Source organism: Meles meles, chromosome 21, assembly GCF_922984935.1.
Source record: "Meles meles chromosome 21, mMelMel3.1 paternal haplotype, whole genome shotgun sequence".
NCBI classification, from domain to species: domain Eukaryota; kingdom Metazoa; phylum Chordata; class Mammalia; order Carnivora; family Mustelidae; genus Meles; species Meles meles.
Genome location: NC_060086.1, coordinates 1,989,159 through 2,005,043, shown reverse-complemented (window position 1 = coordinate 2,005,043; position 15,885 = coordinate 1,989,159). Strand labels below are relative to the sequence as shown.

Here is a 15,885-nt window from a genome sequence, read left to right as displayed (position 1 = left end):
ATGGATCAAAATCAGGAAGGACGATGGAACGTTGTCTCTGCTTTCTGGAGCTCAGACAGTGAAGAAGGGACGGAGAGGATGGTGAAGGGGCTGTCAGTTCTCTACACAAACGTGCAGAATCCACGGTGTCCCAGGGATTCTGGGAAGTGCTGGGGACGATCAGCACTTAAGTGTTCCGTGTTCTGTGAACACACAGCTCTTAAAAAGGCAGCCTTATCTCTGCACACAAGGATCCCAGGGAGGTAGCCCCCAAGGAGATCTGTTTTACCATTTTAAGGAGCAGAAATTCAGCAGGTGAACTGCGGTGGGGCAGGTGTGAGTGTCTTTCTTGCAGAAGAGGCATCTTGGGCAAAGGCTGAGGTAAAAAGCAACATGGCGGGACCTGGCAGAGGCCCAGAGAGGGGGCCTGAGACAAAGCTGAAAAGGCCCTGATTGTGAAAGTCATTAAGAATCAAGTATTTAGGTTTTTTTTTTTGCGTTCACTGCGAGATGTCCTGTTTAAAAATATAGCAGAGAAAGAGTAAGCTTGGAATTGGCAGCGTAAACAATGAGGTCGTTAAACAGTCAATACCCACGCTGTTATTTATGAACTAAATGGTTTGTTTTATGGATTCTTCTAGTCTTAGGTTTTGTTTTTCTCTTTTTCTGCTTCTTTCCTTGATTTGGTTTTTTGGTATAGCTCTGTTTTTTGTGACCTTAAAAAGGCATCCGTTGGTAACTGCCGGCCTCCTCACTAAGTGGGATCTGAGGCCCGGACTAGAACAGACAGGGATGTCTTCGTGTACGTTTCAGGAAAGTCTTCCGGTAACACTGCGGGGGCGGCCTTGGAACGTCCTGGGTGACACTAACACCAGTAAAGGAAATCAACTTACACGGAAGCATTCTGCTGAATAACCTGTAAGTCACGGTGTGCCCAGTGGACTGGCGCTACTGCTCCCCGAGGAGGTATGAAGCCAAAATCTATAAATGTCAGAACTGTGGTCACAGACTTCTGCTTCTGGACAAGATGGAGGTCACTTCTTCCTACCTCTCCCACTACGCGGCTAAAATCCCTGGATATCATATACAAACAAACATAAGACGACTTCAAAGGAACATAGAAGAAGGCAACTGGCTATGCACTCCCTGGGCTCTGTCTGTGGCTCAAGAATCCGGCACTGGGTGCTGGAGTCTAGAAGCCTGGCTGAAGCCCGCAATCCAGAAATACCAAAGGGCATAAACAGTAAACAAACACATCTTAGAGCTCCATGAAAAACTTGCTTTTCTCAGCCAGAGGACCAGGAAAGGGCACCCTAGCTAGCAGAACAGAAAACTTAAGCAATAACCAACCTAGGCCATGAGAAAAATGCCCAATTCTCACCCCAGGTCAGTAGCATCTATGGGGGACCCTAGACCTTCCCATCCGCCCAGCCACGTTGGGCCGTGCCCTCCCTCCTCGCCGCTGGGGAGCTCTCAGTGGAGGTGGAGTGGAGGATCCAGCCATCCCAGCCTCCTACCCCCGTGGTCCCAGGAGCACGGGCCTCACCTGGCTGTAGCAAGGTACCTCACCCCATCCACACCAGAGTGGGGACGGAGGAAGCTTAGCAGAGAGCCAAAACCTTCCCAGCTGCCTAGGGGCAACGAGGCCCCCACATCCATCCCATACTGTCACTGGGGAGCAGCAACAACATGGTCCTCCCTTGCTAGTCAGAGTGGAGCAGAGATTCTGCGGGGAGAGCCCAAACTTTCACCCCCAAATTAGCCATAAGGAGGCACTCCTCCCCCAACAGGTCAATGGAGCCGAGTGGGGACCCGAACCTTGACATCTGCTTGGTCGAGATGACACCAGCCCACGACTCACCTAGGAAGACAGAGAGCAGCCTGCACTGAGTGTCCGACCAAGTCTACCGGTCTCCTTTCTCTCCCTTCACAGCCTGTTTCTGACCCTCATCACGTCACCCTTGGACTGCTGGACTATCACAACAGTTTTTAATGGGCTTCCCTGTCTTCTAGTCTTACACTTCATCCCCCCTGATGTTGCTAAACAAATTTTTCTGAGACCCGAATCTGATTGTGTCACTGTCCGACTTCAAACCCTTCCACGCTGCCCGTGCTGTACAGGAAATGGCACGACTAGGATTCCATTCAGCACCACCAACGCCCTTGCCCCTGACCAATCACCCCTTTCCTTTCCCTTCAACTCTCCTTTTGAACTCCGGCCATCATGAACTACTCGTTATTCTCCCAACAGGTTAGGCCTCTACACTTCTCCAAGGACCTTTCCTTGTACATTTTTCTGCCTTCATGTCCGTCCTCGCTGGGCTGTCCTGGACATCCAATCAAAGAGCAGCTCCTCTGGGAAGCCTCTCCTGATGGTACCATATTGTCTCCAGCACACCCCGCCCCGGGTTCTACTCTACTCTTCCATTACTGCTCCGATGAAAAACTGGAGGTTTTTGTTTCGATAGTTGCCTTTTTTCTTTTTTCTGTCAGACCACTCTCGAAGGCAAGGACTATTTGCTTAACTCATCTGTGCATTCCTAAGACCCAGCACCGTGCCTGACACACCTTGGGTGCCCAAGAAACATTAGCTAATGAGCGTCAGTCTCAGACTGTCTCTTCGTGCTGGTGTGTACCTGGTGGCTCGGCCTGGTACTGCATTTATCACACTGAATTCTGTTGCTTGGCGCCTTCTGGGAACTCCCTGTGGATACGGGCAGAACCAAAAGAGAAGCCAGAAGCGTGAAAAGGTCAGATTGTCTGGAAATGAGCGACAAACCAATCGCTGACTTGTTATCGATGGAATTTAAAAGACGAGAATATCTCTATTGTGGTGAAGGCGACAAATGTCAACCCAGAATTTCATCCCCAGCCAAAATGTTCATTTCCAGACAAGCGAGAATGGAATTTTCCATCAGCAGACTCCCACCAATGCGTATGTTCCAAAGTGTCTTCTGGGGAGAAGGGAAACAGTTCCATGTGGAGGGTCAAAAATGCAGAAAGGAGCGGAGAGCAAAACAGAGTTAAAGATGCACGTCCATCCAGCGGTGTCCTGACTCTGTGAGGCAGTTAACGACACTCTGCTCCTGCCCACTCGTAACTACTGTGCACGATGGTAACAGCACGTGAGCTGGGAAGGGAAATGGGGGTCGATAAGGTGTTCTCAGGTCCCTGCTTTGCAGTTAGAGTGTACAAGTATCCTCTACCATCAGACTGCGATTAGCAGAGGACGTGCACAGCCATTCCTAGTGCGCCACTACAAGAACAGAAAAGAGTACGTAATTCCAGCCCATTTAAAGGGAAAGTAAGACCTAACCTCACTGGAGCTGGAGAGGTGCACAGCCTGATCACACTGGGCCCTAAGGTCCCACTAAGGATCTTGACTTTGAAGTTAAAAGTGAAGGGAGGTCACTGAAGCGTCTGAGCACCAGAGGTCGTATTCTCTAGCCTGGTACCTATGAAAACACCGAACGAAGAACCAGAAAATAAAATTCAGGGTTTGGCTTTAATTTTTAAGATTTGCTTTGTAAGTTCATTAGCTTTGAAGCTACTTTAATTAACATTTCAAATACCAGGTGGCCTTTATTTCTCTGTTCCTTGACGTCCCAGAAAACATACTCTTCTGTCTAAATATTTAAGTCTGACGGACCACAGGTCAGCTGCATACACTCTCAGCGCAACCAACGCATGTGGGCCCTTTAACCTAGCGTTTGTGAGACTAGAGGGAAAATTTTAATTGAGCAAATCTTGTATTTTTAAGCGCTGTTCAGCTAAGAAGCTGTTCGGGAAGCCATGTAAGGTTTTGGGGGAGGACAAAATGTTCTTTCATGTTCAAATTAAGCCTGACTTTACTCGCATAAAAAGCACTTATGTAAGAGGTACTCCACTCTTGGCCTTTATTATCTTTTTGGTATTAATTTTCTTGATCATGATATAACTCACATGCCACGAAACTCAGCCTTTTAAAGGGTACAATTCAGGGACTTCAATATAGTCACAGAGATGGGTAACGGACACCACTCGATAATTCTTGAATATTTCCATCACCCCCAAAGAACACCCGTGCCTGGCAGTGCTCACTTCCCAGCCTGCCCCTCCTCAGTCTCTGGCAACCACGGACCTACTTTCTGTGGCTACGGATTTACCTGGTTTGGACATTTCATACAAATGCAATCATACAATATGTGCCCTTTTGTGTCTTTTCTTTTCTTTTTTTAAGTTAGAATAATGTTTTCAGGGTTCATCCATGTCCCCTTTTAAAAAAAAGCACTTGTTGTACAGGGCACCTGGGTGGCTCAGTGGGTTAAAGCCTCTGCCTTCGGCTCAGTTCATGATCTCAGGGTCCTGGGATCGAGCCCCGCATCGGGCTCTCTGCTCAGCGGGGAGCCTGCTTCCTCCTGTCTCTCTGCCTGCCTCTCTGACTACTTGTGATCTCTCTCTCTCTCTCTCAAATAAATAAATAAAATCTTTAAAAAAAAAACTTTAAAAAGCACTTGTTAATGCAGAACTTGAATAGAAACGGAGGCAGAGTCACCAAGCGAACCTGAATGTGCTATCGTCCCTCTCAACAGTCATCCTGTCTGATGGCAAATGCTGGCGTTTAGGAGCCAACAGCAGGAAAGAATTCTCAAGATATCTTCGTGCAAAAAGGGTGGTTTCATTAAGGCAGGCAGACAGGACCTGTGGGCAGAAGGAGCTGCACTAGGGTTGTGAGGAGTGACTGATCACTTATTTTCAAGCTGGGAGGGGGTCAGGGATAGTCTAAGTCTCTGAGAAAGTGGGAAGCCAGGTTTCCAGGACCTTGAGGGGCTAGCTGCTGTTAGGATAATGTCATTTAGCAATGTCTGGTAAAACCTGAGTCAAGAGAGCCTTCAGCTAGGTATCAGGGGACCATGTCTGGAAGGTGATTACTAACATATATCTTGGGGGTGAAGGATAGAGAAAAGACATTTCCAAGGGGGTTTTCAATGTTAAAGAAGATTCACAGGACCCTGGAGGTGGGGCTAATGTCAAGCAAAGGCTGCCTTTTGCCTTCAGCAAGGTCTTAACACGGAGGCAGTTGAGTGCCTGGAGGACCGTCACCCTGCCTATCCCAAGTACTTGTCGATGGGCTCTCGACAACTGCTCTCTGCAATTTAGTTTTTTTCTGTCATTTCTTTGGCCTTTGTTCTCCGGATTATTGCGCCCACACGCACTGAGGGCCTCCTGAAGTCGTCTCAGGAGAGGAAGCAAACAAGCGGGTCCCCTACAGCGAAGGGAAGAGACGCCGAGGAGGAGGAGGAGGAGGAGGAGGAGGAGGAGGAGGAGGAGGAGGAGGAGGAGCGGTGGAAGAACGCAAGCTGGGCTCCGCTTACCCTTTTGTGAGCTATAAGGAGGCAGTTGGAATGCTCGTGCTCACAAGCAATTTCGTAGTCGGGGATCAGATCCACCAAGTCCTGGACAAAGTGCACCACCTCCTCATGCCAGGGCACGTTGGCCAGGGTGAGACTGCTGGCTGAGCTCTCTCCACAGTAGGTGACGCCCTGCGGAAGCAGTACAACAGTCAGAGATAAGCTCGACCTACTTCAACGTCCTGAACAAGTGTCAGAGCCAGAAAGGCGTCTAGAGATAATCTACCCGACTCCACCCCCCAACCCAATCCAATCCAATGCAAAGGTGAGGAAAGGAGCAGTGAATCCGAGGTGATGGACTCTGCTCGGCAGCTCATGCAAGTCGGCAGGAGCTCCCAGGCAGATGCCCTCCCTGCCCCACGACTGCAATGCTTGGTGCCCGGCTTTGTGCGGTCACATGCTCTGCTGTCTGGGAACAGCACTGTCTTTGAACCAATAACGCATCTTTTCTTTCAGATTCCTCTGTGCACCATAAGAGGTTAATTCTCAAGGAGCTATAATCTCCTAGACCAATAATGGAGGCATGGCTGGCGCCCACAAAAATTCAGTAAACACCTTACTCACTGGCAAAATGAGATGAGCTCCAGTTTTCCAGCCCAGTTTAGGCTTGATGATGGCCCTGTAAAGGGCCAGCTGGGGATCTCATTTGAAATCGTGCCTTAAGAAGATCACTTTGTAATGCATTTTGTAAATGGATACACTTAACACAGATTTGTGCCAAACAGGAAATACATTTGGGGCTATGCATACGTCCTTTCCACACGCTCGCTCGTGTAAGCGTGTCTCACCCCTGCAGAAATTCCTGAGTCACACAAATGGAGGTAAATTGGCTTCCTGGTCTTTTGCACGCTCCCTGACAGCCCAGGCATATAGGACCCCAAAGTTCCATAACTAAGTTTTCCATTTGGTAAGTTACATAATGATACACTCCTAGTAATGAGAGACATCTTAACTTTGTGGGCTCTTTAAATATTCCAGGATCAAACTTTCCTGACAAGTGTTTGGAACATTCTAGATCTGCTACAACTAAGGAGGGAATGACTGAAATAAAGACACACACTCACACTCTCTCACACATGCATGGATACAGATGTGTGCGTGCACACACACACACATATACATGGATACAGATGTGTGCACACACACACACACTCTCATACATACATGGATACAGATGTGGACACACACTCACACATACACGGATACAGATGTGCACACACGTGCACACACATACATGGATACAGATGTGTGCGCACACACAGATACAGATGTGGACACACACTCTCACACATACATGGATACAGATGTGTGCACAAACACGGATACATGGATACAGATGTGGACACACACTCTCACATGGATACAGATGTGTGCACAAACACGGATACAGATGTGCACACACGTGCACACATGCATGGATACAGATGTGGACACACACGGATACAGATGTGCACACACACATACATGGATACAGATGTGGACACACACACACTCACACTCACACATACATGGATACGGACATGGACACACATACACGCACGCACACACGCAGACTGGAGGAGGCAGGGTGCCACGTTATGAGGAGCCCACGGACGAGCACTGCACAGGGCCCGTGACCCTGCAGACAGAACAGCTGGGAGTTGGCTGGAAACGCCAATGGACTCCAGATGGCCGTTCAGAAAGGTCACTGGTGCGGTAAACCGAGATGACCTTTGCTGAACAGACTGAAGGCGACCCAGCTTAGCTGTACTAAACAAGAGCGTCTTCTCTACCAGCCCGACGATTTACAGAATTCATTAAACTGAGCTTGAGATTTAGGTGAACTTAAAAAAGCAAATAATATGTCAGTTTTAAAAACCTTTAGGTATGACTGAAAAATTGTACTAAATTTCCCCCAATGTATACAAAACACAGAAATTATTTGCTGGTAGGTTAAATTAGTTAGAAAAATTATTTTATTTCAATTTAAATAGGGTTCATGATACGTGAATTATACGAGCAAGTGTGTACATAGTAGCAACACAAAAGAATTTACTTTTCATATTTCAAAAGTTCCTTGAAACAGATTTTAGATTAGATCTTACATTTAGGACAACGGCTTTGGAAAATATTTGAATATTTCCTGTTCAGCAATAAATCACGAGACAGTAAGCATGGACTTGGCTAGGAACGGCAAAGAGAGAACGAACGCCACAGCTGTGGTATGGTGCCTTCATGTGACATTGTCCCGTTCACATGAGGCTTCCCACTTAGCCGAATTCTTGCACTTAGAAGTTCTCACTGTAGCCAGACAAAACCCTCTGGGGTAGGCCGTGCGAGCAACTTTCTGAGCCCACCACGGAGCCTCAGAGCTCTCTGTGATACAAGTGCTGCGCGCGGAAACCAGTCCCAGTGAACTGGTCTGTGGCATCACCTCTGGGAAGTCCAGCCCGTCAGTCCGGCCCCCCGTGTCCCCTTCTCTGCTCTAGCGGCTTCATGTCCATCCTGCACTCCAGTCCAACTGACAACTTGCCCCGGCGTTGCTCCTGATCACACTTTAGCTAAATTGTCTAAAAAGTCCTTCATTTTCTGTACCGTAGCTGTCTGCCACCTTCTCACCCCACCACCGCCCTGTCCCCACCCCATCTAGCACCAGCACCAACTCTGTCCCTCGCTGCTTTGAAAGAAGAGTGAACTCAAGCAAACAACGGATGGGCACGATGTGGCAACCGAAAGCCCTCACTTCAGAATCCGTAGGTTGAGGAGTACCAAGCAGACCCAAAGAAAGTTCCTGAAGAACAGGACAACTTACCCATCTCTGGGCCTGCAGTGAAAAGAATGACCTACACCCTTACGCTGCTGCCTTCCGGCTGGACCGCTCTGCTCTAGGACTCGGTCTCTTACCAGCTGCGTGGACAGTTTCCTGGGATTCAAGGTCCGTCCGAAGAGCTGTGTTGTGCCGGTTTGACTGTCTGACACTTCAGCTAAGCTGACTGGGTGTCGAAAGGTTCCTGATACTGTTTGTCTCCTTCAGTCTGATGAGAAATGTGGCTTCCTGACTTTTTGCACAATATACTCAAAACACGACACCCTATTCTAAGAATGTTCCAACAGCTCTTCCCACAAGAAAACCGCCCCAGCTTCTCAGTGTGCCATGAGGCCTTCCTACGGGACTGCCCTGCCCCACATCCGGTCTGTACCGGGCGAAATTTCCCACCACGTCTTCCGTCTCTGTTCAGGAACCCTTACTGCATCTGATCCCAAACTCATATCCTGCACATAGCTCTTACTGATGTATATATTCTGTATATACATGTATAATACAGACATCTAGTATACATATATAACGTATAATTATAATCCTGTCTAAATTCTGAGCTTCTAGGGGGAAGGGCTACGCCTTGTTCTTCTCTGTACCCCAACCAATCTATGCTGCATGGCCTAAAGATCAAGTCACGTATTCTTTTCTATGACGATAAACTCCAGAACCCTCTTCTGATCTAATAAAAGTTTCATTCCCATTATTCAATCTTTAATGACAGGACATGAAGGAACTGATGAACGGTTCAGGACCACTACATGATTAAGCGGATATACTCTTTACCTTTGTGCAAAGAAAGGGAGTGAGGTCAGGCTACGGCATTTGCTTTACAAAATGCATTCTGCAAGGACTGAGCTCTGCAGACAGACACAGTGCCAAGAGTGTGAAGGAGCTTAAATCATCTGACAACAAATCATTACTGAGCACTTACTATTTTCAAGGTGCAAGGCAAGGCAGAGGGTAGAAAGACAGTATTTCATTTACAAATGGATTGTGCTAGAAGTTTCTCGAGACAGCAGATGTTTATAACATGAAACACATTTTCACAAACAAGCAAGCAAATAATGATCACTAAGATTCTTAGGCTAGCAAATAAAGGCCTATTTAAGTCTAATGAAGCTAAAATATATGTTCACTTACAGGGAGTAAAACAGAAAAATGTTTCATAAGACTAGCAATGGCAGAAAAGAGGACACCAATATAATCAAGAAATAGCTTCTATTGATTTAGTTTAAATAAATGTGCTTAATGAAAGGGGATCTAAACATTTACTGAACCCAGGCATATATTATCCCACTGAATTCTCAACATAAACCTATTAAAGTGATACTATCATTCTAATTTTAATATTGAGGAAATTTAGGCTCAGAGACGATCAGTAACCTGCCCCAGGCTACATCAGTACTTTTTAGGAGCGTTATTGAAGTATCAGAGCCTGCCCCTTCCCACTCCCCAGAAGACTCTAGCATGGGTGTGGGGGGGGGGGCCCTCATCTTCCTTATCCATTCATCCGCTGAAGGGCGTCTCGGCTCTTTCCACAGTTTGGCGACTGTGGCCATTGCTACTATGAACACTGGGTACAGATGGTCCTTCTTCTCACTACATCTGTATCTTTGGCGTAAATACCCAGCAGTGCAACTGCAGGGTCGTAGGGTATGATGCCTCCATCAGAAAGGATGAACACCCAACTTCTGTATCAGCATGGACGGGACTGGAGGGGATTATGCTGAGTGAAATAAGTCAAGCAGAGAGACTCAATCATCATATGGTTTCACTTATTTGTGGAGCGTAAGGAACAACACAGAGGACATCGGGAGAAGGAAAGGAAAAGTGAATTGGGGGAAATCAGAGGGGGAGATGAACCATGAGAGACTGTGGACTCTGAGAAACAAACTGAGGGTTTGGGAGGCGGGGGCGGGGGGGGTGAGTCCTTAGGTGAGCCTGCTGGTGGGTACTAAGGAGGGCTCGGATGGCGGGGAGCACTGGGTGTGGTGCATAAACAGTGAATCCTGGAACACGGGAAAAAAAGACTCCAGCGTGTGCAGACTAGGACAGAGCCTGTACATGCGCGCACACACCTGGAAAATACAAGACACGAACAAGTACTGTGTTTGCTTCTGCAGGGAGCCCCAGGCCTACCGCCGGCAAGGGTCAGTCTGTACAATCAGTCTCACACCTTCAGGGCATTATGTGAGCCTGAGGCACTATTAAAGCTTTAATGCCAAGCCTGTGGGAGGGCCAGGCTCCGGGAGACTCCTTGTTTTACGCCAGAGCGCAGGTGAGGGACAAGCTTCCAGGCTCCCTGCGGACCAGCGGGTAGAGTCTGTCCCGACCCGGGCTTTCCCGGAAGTGGCAGGGCTTTAGACCTGACCCAGCGGCGCCGGAGTACAAACGACCACCAGGGCGGCCTCTCCTTGTCGAGCCCCGAAGGGGTTTCCTTACAGACCGGACAGATGGCTATGCTCCCGAAAGTATGTTTATTTTAACACAGAGATCTGTGTTTTCAGAGGAATCTGAGGTGACGTAGCCGACCCCATCGCTAGCTTGCGCCAGATGTTCTTCGGAGAGCGCTTGTTTTAAAAACCGCCGTTTTAGGAAACGGTCACTTTAACTAATAAGACGACAAAATAATCAAAATGTTTTGTCAGACGTTAAATAGTTTAACTCGACTGAACAGGAAAAGCTGCCTTCTCTACTGATCTCATTTCAACCACTGGGGTTACAGAAGTACCGTGCTCACTGATAATTCGCAGAGCAAGGACGCGTGAACAGTAAAGTCACTAAGCCTTTCCCTGTCCTTCTTCTAAATACAACACTGGGAAGGGTCTTGTATCCTTACATAGCAATATGTCCAAACGTTTATGGTTAAAATTACAGTCAAGTGTCACTCTAGAACTTGTTCTGCTTCCTCAGAAGACTACACTCTGCAAACATCCCATTCATTCAAACATCCCATTTGCTACTTCAGTTTACAGCCTTTTTTTTTACAGCTTTTTTTAAAAAGATTTTTTATTTATTTATTTGACAGACAGAGATCACAAGTAGGAAGAGAGAGAGGAAGAAGCAGGCTCCCCGCTGAGCAGAGAGCCCGATGCGGGGCTCGATCCCAGGACTCTGGGATCATGACCTGAGCCGATGGCAGAGGCTTTAACCCACTGAGCCACCCAGGCGCCCCTGCTACTTCAGTTTAAAAGGAAGATACTTCATTAACCTGCGGGACAAACGAGGGCTGAATTTAACAAAGCACGTGATCCAGTCCTCAGTGGCGCAGCTACTGTAACACGGGCCATTTCTGCCTTGGGCCTTCTACAAAGAACGAGCTGGTCGCCACCAGGCTTTCCCCCGATACAACTGTTATCTATTAGGGTATATTTTATCATTTACATAAGGCAGTTAAAATTGAGAACAGATTACACGTTTCTCCAAAATTTTTAAGTAAGATCTGTTCGAGTGCCTGATTTTACTTCTCTGGCCTTTGCCTTACTTTAGAAGATCATCCATGTCCCAAACAACATCTCCATGTCAAATGTCGTGTCTCGGGGGCCTTGACCAGGCCCCGCACATGGAGGGAGCTGACAGGCATCTGCCGGATGCGAGGGTCAAACAGCAAAAAGGAACTCTTGTGTGAAAGCAACCGTGTCATTACGACATCTCCACTGTAGCCAAGAGGCTTTATTTCTGAGTTCCAAACTAAAACATCCGTCAGAGAAATGACACTGTCGACCAAGTGGCCATCTTCCTTTTAAAAACAATACCGGGTCATGCTTCTCGGCACACAAGGAAGGAGGGAGAGCAGGAGGGAGAGGGATTAAAAAGGTGACCGTGCGATCGAGTCAACTTGCTTTGTAATAAAAGTTTTACTGCAACCTCACCGGGGGCAGCATTCTTGAATAGCTAAGTCATAAATTAAAACCTCATTAATCCCCGGTGTGGCCAGGCTTTCCTAAGCGGACACATACACCGCAGATGTAGTCCGCATCTCTGCATCATCAGAGCTCTTGCCAAGAGCAGCCTTTTAAAATGAAGAGCAATTTCAGGGGCGCCTGGGTGGCTCAGTGGGTTAAGCCGCTGCCTTCGGCTCAGGTCATGATCTCAGGGTCCTGGGATCGAGCCCCGCATCGGGCTCTCTGCTCAGCAGGGAGCCTGCTTCCCTCTCTCTCTCTCTGCCTGCCTCTCTGCCTTGTTGTGATTTCTCTCTGTCAAATAAATAAATAAAATCTTTAAAATAAAATAAAATGAAGAGCAATTTCAAAAGAAAAGAGTGTCTCTGACCGGACGAGAGCTGGAGCGCCGCACACTCAGCAACATTCCATCTCTTCCCAGCTCCCCGGCCCCCTGGAATACGGCCCCCCAGAAGGCGGGACTCACTAAAAGAGCTGCGGAACTCAAACACCCCCTCAAATGACGCCGAGTACAGCTGCTTCATGCACACGCACGGAGAATGGAGCTTTCGGAGACTGGGTCTTTTGACCCTTTTTGTCATTACGTGGATTCTTAGTTGTCCAAAAACTCATCTGCCTCGTAACACTCCACAGCTTTAACACCATGGCATGCTGATGACTTCCAAATTCCCGCGGCCAGCCCCACCTCAACCCCAGAGCTGCAGGCTTATATAAACGACGGCCTAAGGGACCTGTACGTGTATACTGGAAAGATCTCTCAAACGACTGCAGCCAACACAGAACTCGTGAAGTGACCCGCGCACCCCCGCCCTCCCCCACTGGTCTCTTCCAGCTCAGTAAACTGTTCCACAGCCACACGATCGCTTCCGCCAAAACCCAGGTGCTGTCCTGATTCTGTCTGTCCCTTCACTCCCTGCATCTCAACTGGCACCAAGCTCTGCTGGTTCTACTTCCAGAATCCATCCCAAGGGCACTCACCGCTCTCCAGCGGTATCTGCAACGACCTTCCCAAGCCACCCATCTCTTGCTTTATAACTAGTCGACTTACTCCTACTCTGAACCTCTGTAATCCATTCAGGATAGCAGCAGGGTGACCTTTTAAAATAACAAATCAGATCACATCCTCTCCAGCTTAAGACCTTTGCCCAGTACATCTACTGTTCAAAAAGCTGACTATGAAATTCAGTATAAAACCCAGTTCTTTTCTTGCTTGGAAGTTCTAATAGAATCTGGCCCGTCCCACTTCTGTGGCTCACCTTCTGTCTCTGCCGACTCCGCTGTTCCACTGAGATCACACGGGACCTCTGGACATTACCTGTGCCAGCGGCCGGAATGCCCTGACCCCAGGCCTCTGTGTACCGCACTGCTTTTTACTGTTTAGGAATCCGTTGTAAAAAAAAGTCCCCTTCTCCTCAGCAAAACCCCCTTATGAAATCTAAAACAGCCAATCACAATATCTAGCAAAATAGTATCTGCCCTTTGGCACAGAAATCCACTTACAGGAACCCATCCCAGAGACAACCAGACATGACCTCATGCCTCCTGCTCTAAGTATAAATACCACCAACGAAACAATCATGAAATGCAGACACACACACACACACACACACACACACACAGCTGATCAATCTTCCCTCGATCGAACTGCCAGTTTACAGGGAGTGCAGGGGCACAGGAACATGCAGTCAGCAAAATGTAAAATGACACACAGGCACTGGCAGGATGAATAAACCAGGTGACTGGTGTGGGAGGTGGGACGGAGGAGAGAAACACATGGAGGAGGGACGAACAGGTTAAAAGAAATTTAAGAGAGAAATAATCCAATTTCAGTCAATGACCCTTACTGGGACCCAGATTCACGAATCCTGCTTAAACAAGAAGAAATAACTGGTCAAGTTTAAAACCTTCTATTTGAGACACTTGCATGACGGTTGTGGACACTGTGCGGCTGCGAGAACCGTATTCTGAGTAAGTGTTTAAAACGAGTGTCTGTCTTTTAGAGACGTCTCCTCCAACTGTTATGGGAAAGTCATACCACGTGTGGCTCTGCTTCCCAGCAACAGGGTAAGGCAGAGAAAATGGGTCGGGGGGGAGACTAGAAACAGGACTGGCCGGGAGCTGACAACTTCTGAAGCTGGGTGGCGACCGGATGGAGGGTCATTAGACCAGTCTCTCTACTTCTGTTTATGTTTGAAATTCTCCACGATGAAAGTTCATTTTAAGGCCAACCAGTTCCTCACTGTAACACTATTTTATTTCTCAGGACATTCACGTTACGATGTCGTTTTTAATTATTCATTTTGTGTTGACTGTCTACCTCTCCATAAATATAAGCTTACTAAGAACAAAAGCTTCGTCTTTACTGTTATTATCCCCAATGCCTAGAACAGTGCCAGGCTCTTGATTAATACTCCTGAATGAATAAATAAAACATCTGGGCCCCCCACTGAGTTAAAAGATGCTTACTTCACGGCGGCCAACACAGCACCGGGGCGATACGATGACTGGCTGGCAGGCGCTTACCTTCACTTCGATGAAGTCGGGATTCCCCAGGGACACCAGCTCAGCGTAGGCCTGGAGTTCGTCCACATTCCATGCTTTCACGAGAGTCAGTCTGTACACAGTACGCTGTTGCTACAACAGAGGAAAAGCCAACTTTGTTTTTATCTCGGTGGAAGTCACACCCAGGAAGATTTTCAAATTACTTCAATGAGAACCCAGCGTATGCAAAATTCAGCACTAACTTTTGTTTAAGTCGAAGTTATATTTTGTAGGAAGATGAAAAGATGTATACAATATAGTAAGATTCCTATAAGCCCTTTAAAGGCACAGATGCTAACATCTATCTTCTCTCACTCTAACCTCTGATGCTGCTCAGGCACCCGAATGTTTCCCGACAACGACACACTGATCTAGATTTAGTAAGAAACCATAAATTGACCGAACGGTTCGAGACGCTGAAAATCAATTCAAGTAACCTTCAGGCTCTCAATCACTCAAGTGATTATGGTAAGAATTTCTAACTACTCTGGTCTTCTCTCCTGCCTTCTCGCCTTTAAAGGCCTCACTGGCAGAAAAGGCGCACTTCTGAACCGTCGGTGCCGTCAACTGTCAACCATTCAACCGAAAGAGGTGCTGGTTCTCTGAAGGCAACTACACAACAGACATCAAAAGCTTTAAAAAGTTTATGCCTCTGACTTCGTAATTCCCTTCCAGGACCCCAGGCAAATGTTCAAATGTTCGAAGCCTTATTTCAACATCTCAGAACATTCCTTGTCATGGTTTGAAACCTAAAGCAAGCGTGGGGGGCATGAGCTAAGACTTGCCTCTAACCCACAGCGTACGGCAAAGGTGCTGTGAAGTATGAGCTTATGTGCCCGTGATTACGTCCACCTGCAGCAAGTTCCCAGGCAATATCCATGCTCTAAGCGGCAAGGTCCAAAATACTTGAGAGAAAAACAAAGTGAGGTGAGAAATGAACGAAACGGTATCAACCTCTCTACTTATGTCTATGTTTGAAGATTTCCGTAACTAGTCAAAGAGAAGAAACACTTGAGATCTTTAATGAAAAAATCTAATGAATGGCATTAGGCAGCCATACCACAAAATGTTCTCAAAAATTATTTTAAAATACAGTATGTAATGCAAGAAAAGACAGGAATCTTCCAGATTCCTCCTACACTGCTAGAATTCACCTAACAAAAACGGCAGAGAACTCCAGACCCCGCTCATTTGTACTGACTATATACACAGAAATCTCACAGAAATTTTAGCAATTAAGATTTGGCATTATGTTAAAAATTCTAGGAATGCG

At 47.3% G+C, this 15,885-nt stretch overlaps 1 protein-coding gene across 1 annotated transcript in view; it reads right to left on the bottom strand.

The window, feature by feature from the left end:
* LOC123934211 (S-adenosyl-L-methionine-dependent tRNA 4-demethylwyosine synthase TYW1-like) overlaps positions 1-15,885 on the bottom strand; it is a 200,662-nt gene that overhangs the window by 18,171 nt on the left and 166,606 nt on the right. Inside the window, exons 14-15 of the mRNA XM_045994245.1 lie at positions 14,595-14,705; positions 5,334-5,501 (exon numbers count right to left, since the gene is read on the bottom strand). Coding sequence (XP_045850201.1) covers positions 5,334-5,501; positions 14,595-14,705 — 279 coding nt within the window. The remainder of the gene's footprint in view (positions 1-5,333; positions 5,502-14,594; positions 14,706-15,885) is intronic.